The sequence below is a fragment of the Furipterus horrens genome, unplaced genomic scaffold (genome assembly GCF_987537825.1).
Source record: "Furipterus horrens unplaced genomic scaffold, mFurHor1.1.pri manual_scaffold_7, whole genome shotgun sequence".
Lineage (NCBI taxonomy): Eukaryota > Metazoa > Chordata > Mammalia > Chiroptera > Furipteridae > Furipterus > Furipterus horrens.
In genome coordinates this window covers 18,005,586-18,025,614 of record NW_028327177.1, presented here as the reverse complement: position 1 = coordinate 18,025,614, position 20,029 = coordinate 18,005,586, and the positions used below count along the sequence as shown (strand labels likewise).

The 20,029-nt window shown below is 31.2% G+C and overlaps 1 protein-coding gene and 1 non-coding gene across 4 annotated transcripts in view; both read right to left on the bottom strand.

Moving 5' to 3' along the window:
- CSMD3 (CUB and Sushi multiple domains 3) overlaps positions 1–20,029 on the bottom strand; it is a 908,638-nt gene that overhangs the window by 552,937 nt on the left and 335,672 nt on the right. The window contains exons 7-8 of one of the 3 annotated variants that reach the window (XM_090283433.1): positions 19,396–19,707; positions 3,180–3,257 (exon numbers count right to left, since the gene is read on the bottom strand). The exons of 1 other annotated variant lie outside the window; for it this stretch is intronic. In XM_090283433.1, the coding sequence (XP_090139559.1) occupies positions 3,180–3,257; positions 19,396–19,707 (390 nt within the window). The remainder of the gene's footprint in view (positions 1–3,179; positions 3,258–19,395; positions 19,708–20,029) is intronic. One more of the 3 variants, XM_090283434.1, reaches the window with a different exon arrangement.
- On the bottom strand, positions 8,809–8,971 carry LOC150004081 (U1 spliceosomal RNA). The gene has a single exon (XR_016512577.1). It is a non-coding gene; the product is annotated as a U1 spliceosomal RNA (small nuclear RNA).

The following is a 20,029-nucleotide window of genomic DNA, read 5'->3' as shown; positions in this document are numbered from 1 at the left end:
GACATCTATGGGGGAAAAAGAGGAAAAATGGATAGCATTTTAAAAATTAAATAAATTGTCATTTCTTGTAACATTGAAATGTCTTTAGTATATGTTTATAAAATATGCTACAAAATCTTAATTTACCATATTATTAAAAGTTGAAACTTGAAAACACTATACAACTAGTCAACATCAAAATGCAGTATTCTTGATATAAGCAAGTTATATCAGTCTTTTAATATTTAGAACATAATCTACTCTAGAAAATAAAAGTAAGTAGATTCTGACTAAAAGTCACCTCAACATTATCTCATTCAACTAGTTACATTACAACATTTCTTAGACTTTTAATGTTATATTTTAATATTTTACGTCTCCTTATTAAGAAAACAGTGCTTTTGAATATTGTTCTGAACTCAAACATCATAGATATTTTATACTAACTTCATGTTACACAAAAAGTTGGCTCAATTCATTTAGCTTCCCAGTAAAAGTTTATATCCTTCCCAGCTGAGACTGTACTTCACTCTTTTCCCTTCTCACATGATGCTGCTATGGAGAAGGAGCTCAAATAGGATTGCAGAATGATGGATAATATGAATGAACGGAAGTGTAGATTTGAAGAAGGTGAAGTTAAAAAAAATACATAAATCGTGGAAACCTCACACTCTCTTTATAATTACACCTTAATATTCTAGAATGGCCACAGAAAAGTTGGCAAGACCTCTAGTTCACTAAGTTTGACATTTTAAAATATAAAAATGTTTTTATTTTTAAAATAAAAATATTTCTCCTTTCTTGGCAAACCTATTATTCAGAAAAAGAATAACAAAGGATGGATAAAGACTGTTTAATTTCACACTTTAAGCTAGAAAAAGATCAGAATTAACCATTTAAGCAACCAAATGCTCCTCTTAAGGACTGCCTGCAGCTTTCTGCGATCTCTTATTAATTTGTTGCTTGGTTAAACTTTAAAGGGCTACCATTGGAAGACATGCTTTGGCAATGTGCGAACTTGGTGTCCTCCACAATTATGCGCACTTCTTGCAGTTCCAGTAATAGAATTATTGTTTTTACAAAGACTGCAAGCTTTACTATGTTTTTCATTTGAAAGGTGTCAGATAAAAATACCTCCTTATAAAAGTATTTGATTCTGTGTTAAAGAAGTGATATCAAGGAAAGGAAGAACTGAATGCTTATTTGATAACAGATATATAATATTAATAATAATTAAAATGATATAACGCTTTTCTATAGACAATGTTAGAGAATATATCTTTGAAACTAGTTATTACATATTTAAGATAAATATTTGAGGTAAAATAAAATTAAAATAATGTTGGTTTATTATGTTGTGACTGAAAAAAGTAGCATAATTTGTTTTGATTGACAATTTATTGTTTATATTCAAAGAGAAAAAAGTACAAGAGTATTTTTCATCTCACATAAAATGCAATAGATAAATGCAAGTTTTTTAAAAATCTACTAAGTAAATTACATTTTTGTTTTATCTTTTTTTAATCCAGGTTATTGCCCCCAGATACCATATTATGCTTGTTTCCTTTCTTAATCACCTTCTTAAACCCTGTACAAAAACAATAAAGATAATATATGTGCCCACTAAGGCGACATGCCAAGTATAGAGTATTACATATATCTTAATGCCTTAATAAATCTTAACATATTTTAGTGTAAATAGCTTGAATTTCCCAGGACATCTAAAACTATGAAGAATGCAGCATATAAAATACCATTAGTGTAGCCAAAATGAGGGAAGGATGAAACAGTCATAGCATATAATTCCACTAAGAATTTCAAAATAAATATATTGGCCACACAAAGTATTAGAAGTAAAGATAGTAAACCTAGTACTTAAGTCTGCAAACATTTAATTTTTATTTCATGTAAAATGATGAAATTGCATATGTCAGAATAATTCTGAAGTTTTTCTGTTTATATTTACTATTATAGGAAAAATATATTTCTAAAAGGTAAAATTTAATTAATGAGAAAAATGCTGCAGCATTATCTGTTTTCCCTAAAAACTGACATATCAATCTTAAATATGTGTTAACCCCCAAAATATAACAAGAAATCATAATTACACGGCTAAACACTTTTAGAATGAACTATTCAGTGTTTTACAAACAGGTAACCCTATTTGATCAAAAATTTCCAATTGATAGCTGTCATTTTTTATTTTTACTTTCAAATCTAATAAAATATAAAGACATTTTAAAATTATGACACTTAAAATTGTTGATAACATACAAACTCCAAATCTGTTTCTTGATACTTGATGTAATTGCTCAATTTGTCACTTTCTGTTCTATATAGAAATCTATAAACATGTAGGTAAAATACTTTTCTGATGTAACTATAATAAATGATTTTATTAAATAGAAACTCATTTCATCAAATGATTTGTAATAAAAATAAGATTCTAAAAATATACTCTAGTTAAAATACATTATTTACAATTACTAATCTTATTTTCTACCAACATGTCATTCTGCAAGTCAAATGTTATATAATAAATGGCTTCTTTCAAAATTTATAACATCTATGTGTATAAACAAAAAGATTGGAATTACTACTAACTGTAATTGATTTATATTACAAAAATGTATACCTTTCCTAAAACTTTTATGTTTCTTTAGGATAACAAAGATAAATGTACTAACTCAAAGATTTCTAATCATATTCATGGATGAATGGTATAATTAATTCATAAAGGACTACTGAATTTAAAAGGTTTTGATATTTAAACTCAAGTTAAGAACATCATTTTTCCATAGATAAAAAATTACTGTTAAAAATGTTCCCTTAGAAAAAATAACGTTGAAATGCAGATATGTTCTAACAATAATTTCTATAAGAAACTATTAATTTAAGATGTTTTTTTTTTATTTATCTCACATCCTGAAATTACAAAACTAGAATATTATGAACACACTAGGTCAGATTTGTTTACCTTTTGAAATAAGTTGGGCTTGGACATTTACCCTATTAATTCATTAACTCAGTACACATTTAACTACAATAAGATATTTAATAATAATCATGCATGTTAAGTCAATATTAATGCAGTTAATTTGGTAAATATACAAACAGTTTTATAAAACACACACAAACAACACAGACATCACAACTTCACTCTTACACTAGAGAAAGTAACAAAAAAGTAGTACACTCACAGATGGAAAACTTGTTGCTGTTGTCTTTCCCTGGAAACAATTTAAATCCTCTAGATTTAAAATCTATGGCCTTTTTCACTAGTTAAGAAAACAAACAAAAACATGTATCAGGATATACAATTTTAAAATGAAATTCAAGTTAACAAGTTTTGTTAGCATGGATTTATGCAAGTTAAAGAAACTGCTTTCTTAAGCTTGATAAAGGGTACCCAGAAGAAAATTAAAAAAAAAAAAAAATCAACAATATTATCACTAATGAGTAAATACTAAGCAGTAAAGAAGGATTTTAAGTGTTCTATGGGCATAATCCTGCACATATGTAGAGGAATTTTTAGTACTATTGAAGGTTTTATATGAGAGCAAAGCACTTTTTCATAAACCACTTTAATTCATCAAATTTTATATATTTATTTGGAAAAATTAAAGTACTGAGACATTAAAGTGGAAAGAATTTAATAAACTTGGCTTTTAAAATAAACTAATGTATTTTTAGGTAATTTAGCTTCATTGAAATGTTTTTAGGTAATTTAGCCTAACTAAAATCTTAATAAAATGGCATAATTAGAAACACATTAAAATATATTTTAACATTTCTGCCAGTAACAATTTCCTTTCATAGTCATTACTTTTGACAATAGGATTGATATCAGCCCATACTGTCTAAAATTTGTGAAAGGGAATTACAGCTTAATGTCTCACAACTCTTTTTGATACGACAACATTGGACATCAGTCTCATAAAAGGGTGATGTACTTCACTGTGCACTATAAGTTTAAAAAGATGTGACTGGGAAGTAACTTAAAACATTTTAAAGCCTTTTTAAAATATTTTGAAAGAAAAGAATCATTTATTTTTATGTATACAAAACTTAACTAGAGTTGCTATATCATTCTCTCTCTCTCTTTTTTTTTTTTTTTTTTTTTTTATGTAGTCCCATTTGTTTATTCTTTCCTTTATTTCCCTTGCCTTAGGAGATATATCAGTGAAAATGTTGCTACGTGGGATATCTGAGATTTTCCTGCCTATGTTTTCCTCTAGGACTTTTATGGTGCCACAGCTTATATTTAAGTCTTTGATCCATTTTGAGTTTATTCTGGTGTGTGGTGTAAGTTGGTGGTCTAGTTGCATTTTTTTGCAGGTCCCTGTCCAGTTCTCCCAACACCATTTGTTGAAGAGGCTCTTTTCACTCCATTTGATGTCCCTTCCCCCTTTGTCAAATATTAGTTGACCATAGAGGCCTGGGTTTATTTCTGGGCTCTCTATTCTGTTCCACTGATCTATATGTCTGTTCTTATGCCAGTACCAGACTGTTTTGTTTACTGTGGCCTTGTAGCATAGTTTGATATCAGGTATTGTGATTCCTCCTGCTGTGTTCTTCTTCCTCAAAATTGCTGTGGCTATTTGGGCTCTTTTTGGTTCCATATAAATCTTTGAAGTATTTGTTTGCTATATCATTCTTAAAACTAATCAGCAATAATAGTTCAGAAGACTATTTCAAAATTTAATGACACCAAGTAAAATAAAGAAAATATATTTAATTAAAACCGCACTAATTAAAAAGCTATGCAAGGTTATCTAATGAGATATTTAAATATCAATTATTTTCGTTTAAAAAATCAGCATGAACAAGAATGCTAGTGACAGTTTATTTCCTCAATTACAATTTAGAATTTTTTACATATTGCTTTTCAGGTTTATAGATAGGGATCATGGACTAAAACAACAGGCAATTAGGTTCTATTCATACCACAATTTTGAAAAGAAACAAAACTGCTTTTTATTTTAAATGATCATTTCACTAATTGCAATTTGCTATTTTACTCAGTTCAAATTAAGAATATTTTATTGTTTTTGAAACATTTTGAAATTATTTTTTCTTGTCAATATCTTCAAAAGTAGAAAGTTAAAGACAAGGTGTGATGGTTTATGGGAGTATATAGTAAAGAACTACCCATACATTCTACATATTTAAAAAAAAAAAGAGGAAAATGAGCATTGAGGTAGGATTTTAAAGAGCCCTGACTCTTAGAAAGTATTAGTTGTGTGATTTTGGATCAGAATCTGCCTTTTTATCTTCGTCTCTTATCTTAAAGTAAGAAGCTAGGGCTAGAGGAATGCTCAGTCTCCTTACAATCCTGAGGTTATCTATGATCCTTTATTTACAGTGAAAAAAATGAGTACATCTCTTTCAAACTGTACTTTTTGTTATTCCCTTTCACACTCATCCTTAGGGTAAGCTAAAGTTTAGTTCTACTGGAATTTTCCATTACTTTAAATTTATTTTCTGCCACGTGTGAATTTTCCAGCTGTCTTAAAAGTCCTTCCATTTTGTATTTTGAAGCATAATTCTAGATTTTCCCAGTCCACTCATGAATTATAGGACTTCTACTTTTTTCTGCATTGTAAGATTTTAAGTATTACAAATTAGTCTAAAGTTTTCATGGTAGTTGCAACACAAATCTGGGATTCTTAAAAATAAATAAAAAGATTGTAAGACAACGGAAAAAAAATTAAAGAAGAAAAATCCAGAGGGTCAAAGAGCTCAGTTCTAGTATGTATTACCAGGAAAGGACGTTGAACACTACAGAAGGGTGTGTGTGAAGACAGAGAGAGAGAAACTGATTTGTTGTTCCACTTACTTATTAACGTATTCATTGGTTGCTTCTTGTATGTGCCCTGACTGGGGATTAAATCTGCAATCTTGGTGTATTGGAATGAGGCTCTAACCAACTAAGCAACCTAGACTGGACTACTTGGATTACTGCTATTACCAATTACAATTTTAAGATGAATTCACTTCCTGAGGCCATTCCAACTGGTTGTGTAGTACACACAGATTTTTCAATTATTTTCTGTTAGGTCTTTTTCACTGGGTAGGAATGACAGACACGTTAAATTGTCTACTTTTGCCGGATTTCTAACTTAAATTTCATTTTTATATAAAGTTAGAAACCTACTCAAATTGTTTGACCAAAATAGTAAAGTTAGTAAGTATATATAGAACATCTTTGAATACATAATCCCATTAGTTTTTATGAACATATGTGTATTCAGCATATTTTAAGGGATTCATGTAACAGGCCCACTTTCACTCTTATAAAAAAAGATTCTGAAGTTAGAAGATCTCAAAGTTTAGGTCTAGTCAGTCTAGACCCTGAATCTTGGAATCTTATTTTTCACCCACTTTAAAAATTATCTGTAATATTTTTGCTTGCAAAACTAAACTGAGTATGGAGTTTTAATAAAATACACCACATTTTATAAAATCAATTTTTAATTTTCACCAATTTAGATTGAATTAATTGTGTTACTTTTTATTTAAGAGACAGTAGATGGATTAAATAACTGGAAATCACACAACTAACATTTGAATAAAGACTCTAAAATTTGTATATGGGCTTTATTTTTCCCAGAATTCAAACAAATTTAGGAACCCATAAAACTTATGTAGATACCAGCAGATGTACCCACAATGCTCAGCATAACAGGTCCTACAGTTATGGTGTGCTGTGAAATGTCAGGATGAAAAATGTGGAAATTTTATAAGCTCTTTATGGGTTCTTATAATTAGCAAATAAAATTACTACATGCCAAGAGTTACCATTGGTAGGGTTCACAGACACATTTAACAATTTTAAGACTGTTTCAGCCTTTCATTTAATTAAGTTTTAATCTTCATTTCCTGACAGCTTCAAATAAACTTTTTTTTTATTATCTTTGATCCTACAGTTAAATATAAAGGTCCCTTCCATTCACTTCTGTAGACCCTTTTTTTGTTTGTTTGTTTTGATACATCATATTCTTTTGAATGGGGATGATTTTCTGTTTGCTTTGCTTATAATTCCTTTTCTCTTTTTATGGATTAATTTTACCAAAGATAATTTGACTATAAAATCTAACATGAAAAATTATTTTTGGGGGGGCAGAGGATGCTAAGGATGGCTCTGGATTTCAAACTTTTCAAACACTCTCTACAACAAAAATACACCTTAAGGTCTATTTTTAAAATTTCTTATTAAAAAGAAATGACATAACTTTGTATCACATGCTTGTTTTACACTCAGCATCAGAGACCACGTATATATTCACTCTAATGCCTTCTAGCATGACACTAATTGGGAAATCAGCAACTGCTTGAATAAGAGTGATCACAGTTAATGAATAGCATAAGACTTAGGGCAATGGAATATGTTCTTCTATTACAAACTTCATTAGAACACTAAATAGTTTTAAATAAAAAATCCAGTAAAATTACTTGAATGCATAACAATATTATCTCATCCCTTCGATGTCAGATTATTTTATTCAAGTTCGTCACTAGAAGTCTTGAAATCATTACCTGGATTCTATTTTTTTTTTTAAAGTATAGATGGGCTCTGATAGCTGTATTTGATGCAAGGGTATACTGCTAAGTTCATGGCGACTGAAGACAATAAAACATGTGCCATAACTCATGTTCTACATTATCTACATGCTTTTCCAGATTCAGTCCCCTCCTTGTTCTTTGTACAGAAGGTTGGTCTGAATAGGCGACACCCTGGTACACAAACTGTACAATTGCACTAGCAGCACTGGCATCACCTGGGGGCTGGTTAGAAAAGGAGAATATCCAGCCCCACCCGGGCCTATTGAATTAGAATCCATTGCTTCACAAGATCCCCAGGGAATTTTTATGAACACTTAAGTTTGTTAAGCACTAGACTATTATCAATCAGACCCCCTTCCACCTTGGAAAATACCAGCAGGAAGATGGAGAGAGGGAGGAAAAGAAGATCAAGATTATTCCACAGTCTCCATTCATTATGTTGACTGGTGTTGACTAGGGCCCTTCAATTGAAGGGTCCTCACAAGCCAGCCACCTCTACACACCTCTCTGTGCAACATCTCTCTCCTCTCATCCCAAAGGGCTGAAAATAGTGATAGGTTGGCTGTTACTATACTAGGTTATCACATGGCCCCTTGTGGTTCCTCTACAGGGACTCACTTAGAAATAATCCTTTTGCAAGTAAACCCTCTTTAAATCAGCCCTTGTTCCATTGTTTCCCAATGGACTCCGATGAATATACCACTGGTGCCTGGAAATCATTGCAGATTTGATTTTTCAGGAACTATATCAAACATCTCTTAATATGTTTATAGCCACTTTAATAATCTTCAAAAGACTATACCCAAGTAAAATTACAGATGGCTGCTGCTGCTGATCATTCTAACGTTAGTTGCCTACTTGTTTCCTAGGGAATGTTTTGGAGAACTATATCACCTACTATGCTGTTTTCTAGAAATTATCTCCCAAAGAAGAATAGAAAATTCACAAGAATAAATTGGCCAAAAGAAAGGCAAGGGAGTTGACTGTATTGAAGTTAGTAACTGAATCAAGGGTAAAAGTGGCAAGAAGAAAAGGCGGGGCTAATAGAAACCTGAGATGAACGGAATGCTACATATTACTTTGGTATAACTTACATGTGAGATTTGTATAAGTAGTATAATACTAAATAGAACTGTATATAATAGTTGTTTCCATAATTCTCTATCAACATTACATTAAACTATGTATTTTTATTTCTAAGAAAATCAACTACCTAAGATATTTAAAATTCCATGCTAATTATTTTCTCACTTTTTTTTTTTCCAGGGGAGAACATGAACGCAGTTCCCCACTACCACAAATTTTGCAGTCAAGTCTCCCACATTTGGGGAAATCCCAGGGATCAGCACATCCGAGTGCAACGGATAAGCCTTGATCTGGGAAAACCACCTTCGTGATCATGAAATCTCTCCTGCCAGGTAAGTATGTTTTTAAATTTCTTTACATGTTTTTCTCCTTATGAGATTTTTAATAACTAGACAATACTCTTTCTGTTGTAAATGTGTCACAAGGGAACAATATCATTTATTGGTTGTGTTTCTAAAACATAGGTACTTTATACCAATTGTCTATTAAAAATGAGATTATGTCCTTCCTTCCTAACATATCTATTCATTGACTCTCAAACCCCAACCCTAGGATTTATACGACCATCTGACTGAATAATAGTACTCCACATATACAATCAGAACTCCCAACTGTACATAGATTAGTGTATCCTATTCTTATTTCTTCTTTGTAAGGCAAAAGTAATAATGTAAAAATGTAAGTAGTCAACAATAGCTGATTTTAAGAATGGTTTACTTTAGTATATAGCAGAACCAGCTTTATTAACTGAGTTTAATAATGAATAAAAAATGATTTTTTACTGTAATGTCAAGTTTAACCTCATGGCTTGACGCCTCTTAATACTTTCTCTTGTAAGTGTGAACAAATGAATAAAAAAGGTTTAGCAAAAGTCAACTGTTTTATGAAATTCAAGTCATTATGCAGTCTTTTTAGAAAATCATCTTTGCCTGCATTCCTTTCTAATGGGAAAGTTCAAGAGAGCTGATGAATTTTATTTCTCCCTTTACATGAGCTCACTAAAGAAAAATTTTGTAATCTCCCTGGGCTCTTCATCAAAACAATCTAGGGATTTCTGTCTCTTTAATCCCATTTGATATTGTGAAGAAATGTCATTTGAAGAATATTTTAAACAAAGAAAAATCAAGTATCAACACTAAAAAACTATAGTCCATGACTTAGAATACAAATGATGTAATTAGGAAGAGAAAACTATTCTATGCAATGCACCCCAAACCTAAAACCATGCTGTTCTGCCACCTATGAAGATTCTGCTACTCCTAAGGTTTTAAAGCTTGTGTGATTTCACTCTGTGCACAACAGGGGAGCCATCTGCTCTAGAACATGCCATGTGAGGGAAGCAGCTTGTTGCAAAAGTGGGTGAAAATGCCCTGAAATAATTCTGAACAAGATAAAAATGTGACATAGGACCATTTCTTCAACTCAAAAAGCAGGGGAGTCAGCTTTGGCACTACCTATACTCACAAATAGAAAGTCTAGCCCCTTCAAAATATTTTAAAAAGGGAAACAATCTAAAAGTCACAAGCATCACATCCACTGTGACCATCTGATTCAAAGGTTAAATAATTAACTATGATAAGCATTTGGGGAAATCAGTTACACATAACACCCATTTCATTTCCTCTCTTTAAAGGTAAGACTTCACTTTTAATTCACTGCAGTAAGTATTATTATTTTCCTTTTGTTTTACCCATTCTAAAAAAAAGAAAAGAAAAGTAGTATGTTAAAACAATGAATAGCTACCAAGAAATCTGATTAATGACTATAGGTGAACATAACAATGGGGTTAAAACCTGAAAAAAAATTATGAAATAGGGCAATTGTTATAAGATGAAGGTTCCAGTTAATATTAAAAGATATAAACTTCCTAAGATCAACTCAAAGAAAAAGAAAAACACTGGGTCATCAGAAGTTCTTAATCTCTAAATGGAAATAATTTAGAAGCACAGCTTGAGAGGTAGCATTCAATAAAAATGTTAAAATGGTTACCTGCAGATTTGTCATTGGCAAAAAGAATAGTGTCATTGCTTTCTATTGTCATGAAGGTCTTCAGGCACTCAGATTATTTTTATTTTATACCTTTTAAACATACCTAAACCTGTTACCAAGTAAGTCCTAACACTTTCTTTTCTCCCTAAAAGCAATTTATTGTCCAAAATGTAAAGTAATTAGAAATAAAAAAGGTGGTTACTTTTATGAATGACGTAACATTGACAACTTCACAAATGTGATAATAGAATATAAAATGAGGATGATATTCAATAAATAATTATGTATTTAAATAATAAATTGGTACATTTCAGGACATGGATTTGTAAATTGCCACAAACATCAACATTGAACACACTTCTCCATAAAGTAACATAATTATAAAAAAAGTCATGAGAACTACAAAAAACAGAAACAATGATAAGATATTGATAAAAGCATGCAATAGTCAATTTATAAATATGTAGTAAATATGTATTTACTTAACCAGTATCAAAGTTCCTACATAAACTTTAATAATTAATTTACTAACTTAGAGTATCTTATAAGAATATGAAACCAGATAATTTTTAAAGTTATAAATTATCCATTCAGTTATTATTTATGCTGAACATGCATGAAAATCAATACATCAGTTAGTCTCACTGAGAAGGACCAGGGGATTAAATCAAGCAAGCAAATGCAGTTCCACCGTTTATAGAAAATAAAAGATAATTCTTAATTATTGAATCATAAAATATTTTGATTTGGCAATCAATTTTTGTATTCTTTTTCAGTATATTTTGTTTCCATCTATCAGTTAGCCTTTCAGAGATTTGAAACATGGTAAGCAAAAGGAAACTAAAACCTATGTCTTTTCTATTATTTGATAATAAATTTTAAAATAATTTCAAGGTAAAGAATTTAGGGCAAAAATTTAAAGTAATAAATTAGTTAAATTTGACTTGGAAATGTTTTCATCATTTATTCACATATCTGTTTCTCTTTTTAGTAAAATCACAACTAATGCAATCAGCTCTGTCTTAAGGATTGACAGAATTAATTACTGTCATTAAAGTTAATCAAGAAAATTCTTCTGCCTGAAGATATCCCTTCCACTCATGAATTTCCTACCATTCAACTCAGTCTTATAGAATTAAAGTTTAGATTTAGTATAATATCCTTGATAGCTTATTGTGATTTTTTCTAGTAGAGAGCCAGTACATGGATCCTGGACAGGAAGCAGGTACTGGCTGATAGGTATTGCTCTCTCTGCATATTAATGATCCTTATTTATGTTCTTGTTAATCAGTGTATCAGCATAATCTGCAATTTTGTTATAAATGCAGAACTTCTGATTCCACCCTAATCCCATCAAGTCACAACCTGCCTTTGGGCAAGACTGCCAGGTGATTTGTGTTCACATTCAAGTTTGAGACTCCAAGTCCCTATTAACTCTTCATTTCACCTCTGTCTGTTTTACCAAGTTGTCTGCCTGCCTCTTGTCATTTATTCTTTAATTTCTTGCTAAAACAACTTCTTATAAAAAGTTGCATTAGACAATATTACTTCCCTGCTAAAGACTTCTTATCTCATTTAGATCAAATAAAGCTCTGTACCCAGCCTCCTAGCCTACCTGTACGGTCTGATTCTGCTTGTTCCTCACCTCAATACTGCCACTCTCCTTGGCAACTGAGTTCCGGGCACACTGGGCTTCGTTTTTCTCCAGCAAAATTCAAATTTTTACCAGCTACTTGTTTTCTCTGTCTGATATGCTTTCTCCTCTAGACCTAGCATGACTGTCTTCTTCCTGTTATTTCGGTCTCAGTTTAAATTCTACCTCCTCAAAGAGGCTTTTTCTGACCATCCAAAGGAAGGCAGTCACCGATGTATTACATAGCCTGTTTTAATTTTCGGCTCACACCTTGCTTCCATCAGGTAGTTATCTTTTTATTTGCTTGTAGTCCATTTCTCTCCACATTAATATAAACTCAATGATGCAAGGTCTACTTAATATTGTTCAATTTTTCATAGTCAAGAATTGGAAGAAAGTCTGGCGTGTAGGTCCACAACAAATGTTTGCTGAAGAAATAAACAAATAAGGAAGGGAAGGAAAGGAAGGAAGGAAGAAGGAGAAAAAGTAAAAGGAAAGAACAATGGGATGGAAATAAAGAAAAAGAAAGGAAGGAAAGTAGGAAGGAAGGAAGGAAGGAAGGAAAGAAAAAAGGAAGGGAGGGAAGAAGGAAGGAGGGAAAAAAGGAAGGGAGGGAAGAGGGAGGAAGGGAGGGGGGAAGGAAGGGGGGGAAGAAAAGGGAAGAAGGAAGATAGGTAGGTCTTAAAGAAAATAACTCTTGTCCTGGTCACTACCTGAAAGACCAACTACATGTAGATAGTCAAATGGAGCGTTTTTGGAATTCAAAGCAATATGTCATCACTGGTCCTGGGAGAAATATGTATGTGGCAGAGCTCCCCTTTATTGGGATTAGAAGAGTGCCAGTCTCTAATTTTCTGGGTGGTAGCATGGGCCACTTTTATGCTTATTTTAACATTGACACTATGGTAAATAGATAACCATAATGATGTGCCTGTCAACTCAAACATCAAAAGAAAATATATGATAATAAATATATTAACATTCAGTATCATGGAATAGATTCATAGACACTTAGGATTAGGTTGTACAGTGACAACTGTATTATTGCGACACTCCTTGATACTTAAATGCTTTCTAAATACCCAATTTTAGAAAATATCAAGCTATGCTTTAATATTTTATTAGTGGTTGAGGAATTGACCATATTCAAACCAAACTCAATGGGGGAAGAGTCTATTTCACAGTAAACTATTTGTATCTTCAGTGGTTCACACTTCTACAACTATGAACAGGTTTGATTTCTCTTTCACATAGCAACATATCATACGTTTGAAGAGAGCTATAACTCATCCTTACTTTCATATCATACTCATTCTGTAGCAATTTTTCTCTTAGAATTGACCAATAAATTATCTCTGTAATTTTATCTCTATTACTTTTCTTTTTAAAATAGAGATCATATCTTATACTTCTTTTGAATTAATCACATGCTTAGTACAAATATACTATGTTCAACAAAAACCTGACACTTGATAGACAGAAATCAGTATCCATTAAATAACCATGCATAAATTAACTTCTACGTGGTGAGATTTCTTATGAAGATTTTAAAAACAAAGATGCTTCAGATTTAAAAAATAATACTCTATGAAAGTATTAATAGAATTAATAGAATTTTTCAACACAGTATTAATTGCTTAGAAACTATTAAAAATATTAAAATATATTTTACATGTAGCCAAATAGCCTATTAGTGAAAGGCACAGAGTAGATACTGCCAAGCTGTTATTTCACACAGTAGTTTTTTTTCATATCACAGTCCAGTTTTTTGAACAAAGTTATATATATTATAAAATGTCACTTCTGAAGTACACTGGATATATAATATAGACATGTATCTGATCATCTGCTGTCTTCCCTTTTTTGTTGAGCAATATAAATGTTTAGATTCACTTGCTCAAAAAATATTGCTTATGCTTGGTTTAAAAATCACTGACCTAAAATGAATGGTTTTATGCAAAATTAACTATTCTTACCTGAAAGTAATAAAAAGTTATATTTAAAAACTGATTGAAATAGGTTTGCTTTTATGCTGCCATTACTGGTGGGAGCTCTACATCATATTCAATTTCAGTTAAACATAATTTCATGTTACGTCACAAATTAAACTATTGATATTACTACTAGCTATTAAGCAGCATGGAAGAACTGACTATACTCTGTCAAAATAAACAGTAACAATGGCTATAAGGATCATAGATAAGATGTACTGAACTCCACAGATGTTATGATCATCTAAGTTGTTTCTACTACAAAGAATAATTCTTAGAAGTTTATAATTATATATGTATATATACTTTTTCAAAAGAATATGTCCACATTTTGTGCTTGAAAACAGACTACCAAGACTGCTCATTAACAGCTCACAGAACTTGTCCACACATTAAAAATAAATAAATAAATAAATAGAAATGTTATTCTACGTCAACACAAAAGATGAACAATGCTAAAATAAAGTATGGGTTTTAAAACACACATTGATGATTATTTCTGAGATGGTATGACTATAAACTTCTTGAGGAAGAAAACTCAATTGTGCTTATTATATGCATTACTTTAGTCATAATTTAACCTAATACAAGGCTTTGCATACATTTGTTCCTATAAATTTTGAATAAATAAAAGAATAAATGAATAATAGTCCAGCAATATGAAGACCAAGTTTTTATTAGGCTCTGCCAGACCATAATATTCTTTATAACATAATGGCATCACATTAGATAATCTGAAAGACTGCATCTAATTGTAAGATATATACATTTAGTAATATAGGGCACTTACAATTTTTAAATCATATTATTAGTATCTGCTATTTTAAGAAAGCTTTCAGTTGAAATATTGATATCTTAGGGCTATATTAAACTAATAGATTTAAGAATTGAGAAAGGTATTTTATGTTAATATTAATAATTTCAGAAGAGATCTTTTATAACATAACAAACTATTCTGATAAAACTTTAAATATCACTGGATATTATGTTATATAACTTTAAACATATGGATAATTTATAAACTGAAAACAGTTTATTTGAGGTTTATTTATATGAATATACATCTTTCTTTAGGCGTAGTTGTACACTTCCTTTATTTATTTCAATAAGAACTCATCATATTTCTATTCAGCACTACTATTAACTCAAAGCATTTTGTGTGCTTCTTCGTGATAGTACTTTATTCACTTTTCAAGAATTAGTTTAAATATCCTCTGTGCAGCCTTCCCTCACTTTTACATTTAGAAGTAATCGGTCATTCCAATTTACTTCAATAATAGTTGAAAGATATTGCTGCAACAGTGTTTCTCATAATACATTTGTAATTATTCTTTTTTGAAAGTTATATAGACTACTGGATAGTATAGCCTGCATTGTTCATTTTTATACTCTTAACTACCACGTACGATGTCATGCTCACAGCAAGTTAAATCATGTTTGGTAAGTAATAATAAAAATAAGAACAATTAGTATTTATTGAACACAAGTCAGCCTCTGTGTTACATTTTTTCACACAACCATCAATGAGATTCGTATTCTTAGTTACTATGGACTTGCAGCTGTGAGAGTTAAAGGTTTTGCTCAAAAAATGCATAGCTAACAAGAGGCAGAGTGTAGTCTCAGCCTGGTCTCTGACCTCAAAAGTACCCAGAGATGGTGGGTATTCTGGTTTTATCATTCAGTTGGAAAAAACTATGTAAATTTTTGGCACTTCCACACAATTACATGTTTAATCCTCTTGATAATCCTAATGTCATATGTGCTATGATACTATTTTGCAGATATGGACATTGACCTCTAATAATTTGTGTGACCACACAGGATCTTACTCATAGAAGGTGAAAAAGTGGACTAAAATTGAGTCAATAAAAATTGAATTCTCATTCTGAGGACTATTGGCTTGGTGTTAATACATAGTTGAAAGGAGATCTAAATCAATATTCTTTATTAGTATTTTAATTCATTTTCTTGCTTCTTTTATTTCAATGTCAAAAAAACTCTAAATGGTGAAAATTAAAAATAGTATTCTTGCTCTGGTTGGTGTGGCTCAGTGGATTGAGCACTGGCCTGAGAACCAAAGGATCACTGGTTCGATTCCCAGTTGGGGCACATGCCTGGTTTGCAGGCCAGGTCCCCAGTTGGGGATGTGTGAGGCAACCACACATTGATGTTTCTCTCCCTTTCTTTCTCCCTCCCTTCCACTCTTTCTAAAAGATAAATTTAAAAAGTATTTTTTTAAAATGGTATTCTTTTGTTTAGGACAAGTAGAAAGCAAAAAAAAAAAATTTAAGAAGGTAACTTTTACTGAATTAGTGCTGTTTTAACTATAGTACAATTAAAAAATTAGTTGAAGTACCATAGAGAGAACTGAAAATATTTTTAATAACTATTCTAAGTTTTTTCAGGTTAATAATTCAGCAGCTGTTATTTATAATAAAATAATCATAGAGATTAAGTTTTAATATAACAAATTACTACATATATTCTGAGTGCACACTCACATACAAGTACAAATACTATGTGCAATTTCAGCATCCGGGTTTTTTGTGTGTTCATAGTGATGTTGATGGAAACTATAAGCACTTTGCCTCAGGTTATTAATAATAAATTATAAATTAGTAATGATTAAAAATGTCATAAAATGAAAGTTAAACTGCAGTGTGAATAGCAAAAAGTGATGAAAAATACTGAATTATCACAGAAAGCATAAAAGTACGGGCTTGTAGACATCAAAGGAACCAATGCTACTCTACTCTCTTGTCACATAGAGTAATTAATTTCAGTAAAATAACACCCATTTTATTATACTGATGGCTATTCATGTGAAATTTATTAACTATAGATTTCCTGTGTTTAATTATAAATTTCCTTTGACTTCATAAATGTATAAGAACTATAGGCAAAACATTTATATCTAGTTTGAAGTGCTAATATAATAAAATTAATATATTATTATAGGTTAATGAAAATATTGTCGCCTTTAACAGTGATAAATAACACTGGTCTTTTTATAACTATGAAAAATTAAGTAGTTATCTTTAATTCTGAAATATGTAGATATTTGATTATACTTAAGTATAATTTTACATCTTTTAAGTAATTGAGGTGAATGCTGTCTAAACAAAATTATAAATAGTTATTCATTAGTTCAGCAAATATTATCTAAATATGTCTATGTGTCAGAAGTTGAAGTCTAGGCACTGGGAATGCACCATGACCAAGACCCATCTATTCCTTCCTTACTTTAAAGAACCGAAAATTTACAGGACAAGTCTAGGTCTGCTAACAACAAAAGAAATGAAAGTCCAGAATACAACAGTGAATAATACCAGGAAAACCTAAACTTCATGGAAGTGAAAATCTAAGCTAAAACTTGGAAAAGAAAGTAGAATGCCTGGTTACAGGAGAGAAGGAACAGATTATGGAAATAGCTTCAGGGAGAAAAGAAGATAATATGTTTGACAAACTAAAAAAAAAAATTCTGTTTCACAAAAAAAAGACACACACACACACACACACACACACAGAGAAAAAGAGAGTGAGAGAGAGAGGTTGACAGTCACATGAGACACATTTGGAGATATGGACAAAAGCCAGATCATAAAGTTTCCTGTGGATTATCACCAAGTCTTGATTTTGTTCCTAAAATCATTGAGAAACCACTGGAAGCTTTAAAGCCATGGCGTGATGTGATTAAACTTTCATTTCTAAAAGGTAATTCTGACTACATTGTAGAGAACATAATAGAAGAAAAATTATTTTTATCTAAAATATCTAGAATAATTAAGCAATTAGTTTTATATTATGTTTACTGATTATTTAAAATGTTAATTAAGTGACTCACTGCCCACATAACCTATAACTTCTTCAGTACTGTGATCAGTGATCAGCCATGAGCTTCAGAAAACCTTTGTATCACCAAGATGGGTTTCTCTATGACCTCCATTCTATCTCAGTATCTTAAAGGAAGAGGTCATATATTATTTATCTTTATTTCCCATAGATAAGAGCACGGTACTCAGTAGGAATTTCAGGCAAGTTGGTTAAGCTGACATCATTTTTAGTAAGAATACTGCGTTGATGTCAGCCAACTACAATTTAGAAATTTGGCGCTAATGTATAGTGAGCACTGAATTTTTTTTAGTACTTATTGCATGCTCTGTATAAACCATGACTAACCAGACTACATAAATCATAACCATTTTAGAGAATATAGGATAATGAGTTGGAAACAGAGTTGAAGAAGAAATTTTATATTTAAATATGTTCAATTAATTAATGTTTCCATTGATGCATATATTGATATACATGAAATCCATTTATTTTTGACACTACATTGATTTTTTTCCTTAACCGCTAAGTGAAACTTGCTACCAAGAAACAGAAAAATATGTTTGCTACCCTCTCTAATTTTCTGAAAGGTAGGTAGGCTAATATTAATTGACTAGAAAATTACCAATATATAAGTTGGCTTTCTGGTATTTTTTTGTCTAAAATTTAAACTAGGAAGTTCAGTAATATTTAAATTTGGAGCTATAACCTCAATAAAGAGCTGTTACCTTATTAAAATGAAAATCTGTTCTCCATACAATCACATGGGTCAGGCAATAAATAATTTAGAAATAGAAGAGCGAGCTATGAAAAACCATCACCAGGCATAATGTTTCCATTTTTACCAATCAAATTATTTATTTTCTTAATCATTAATTAGCCTTTATTTGTGTAACATAAATATCTCATGCAAATACTGAAAATTACTACATGGGATAAATCATCAATATGCAAATATGTAAACTTATTAATAAAAACTGGCTATTTTATTTTCATATGATCTCAACTCCATAACTGTATGTAATAAGCAAAAGGTATTTAGTACTTTTTTTCCCTACTCTTTTCATGCATTCTTTTCTCTCTGCTTTCACCCCCACCCCCTTTAAATTTCCATAGCATTGTGATTTGTTGTTTAATTTCTGTGCCTTCATATTAATCAAGTTTCAGCAATACTATCTATATTTTTTACCTACTACTTTGAACTCTTTCTTTACCATCCTATACCTTGTCTGTCTTTCAGCTCATTCTCTAATTAGAACCATTACCAAAATATAGCTTTGGCTGTAACTAAATGGGCACAAGTAAAATAACATCCAATACCTCTATGAGTAACAACTGCAAGCTCTTTAGTTCTTTCTATCTGTTCAGCATTTCTTGGTCTTCTCCTTGTACTCTCTGTATCTGCTTGATGAGGAGGGAGCCCGTCCTTGGACGTGTCGGGGTCCAGACCTGCATTTCTGAGATTCGTAACTTGCACTCGCTGTTCCTCGGAAAGTCTACGGATGGTGACAGCTGTAACACTGGATACAGTAACATCTGCAGATGTGCTAGCAACAGCAATAGCACCAGTGGTAGTCCTGTTATGCTCCTCTAACTCACCAGTGGAGGTAGTGTGAGTCAATGTAGAAGAACCTGTGGGACACAGTAGCACTAGATGCTAACTTTTTCTTTTAAATTGTGTTTATTTTTTTCTGATAAGTTTAATAAATTATATTCCCTTCTATTACCTTAAGGATTATCAACATTAAGAGGCATAACACAAACACACCACTAAAATGTGAAGCAACGAGATCTGATGGTTGGTTTGTATCAATCAACCTATGAATAGATATTTCACACAAGTACACCACGCTTTAACTATAATACAGTAGGCGGGAAAAGGTGAAATAGTAAACCATTTATGTGGCCTTGAATCAATCTTCTTTGCTATTTATTTACAGATGAATTTTAGCAA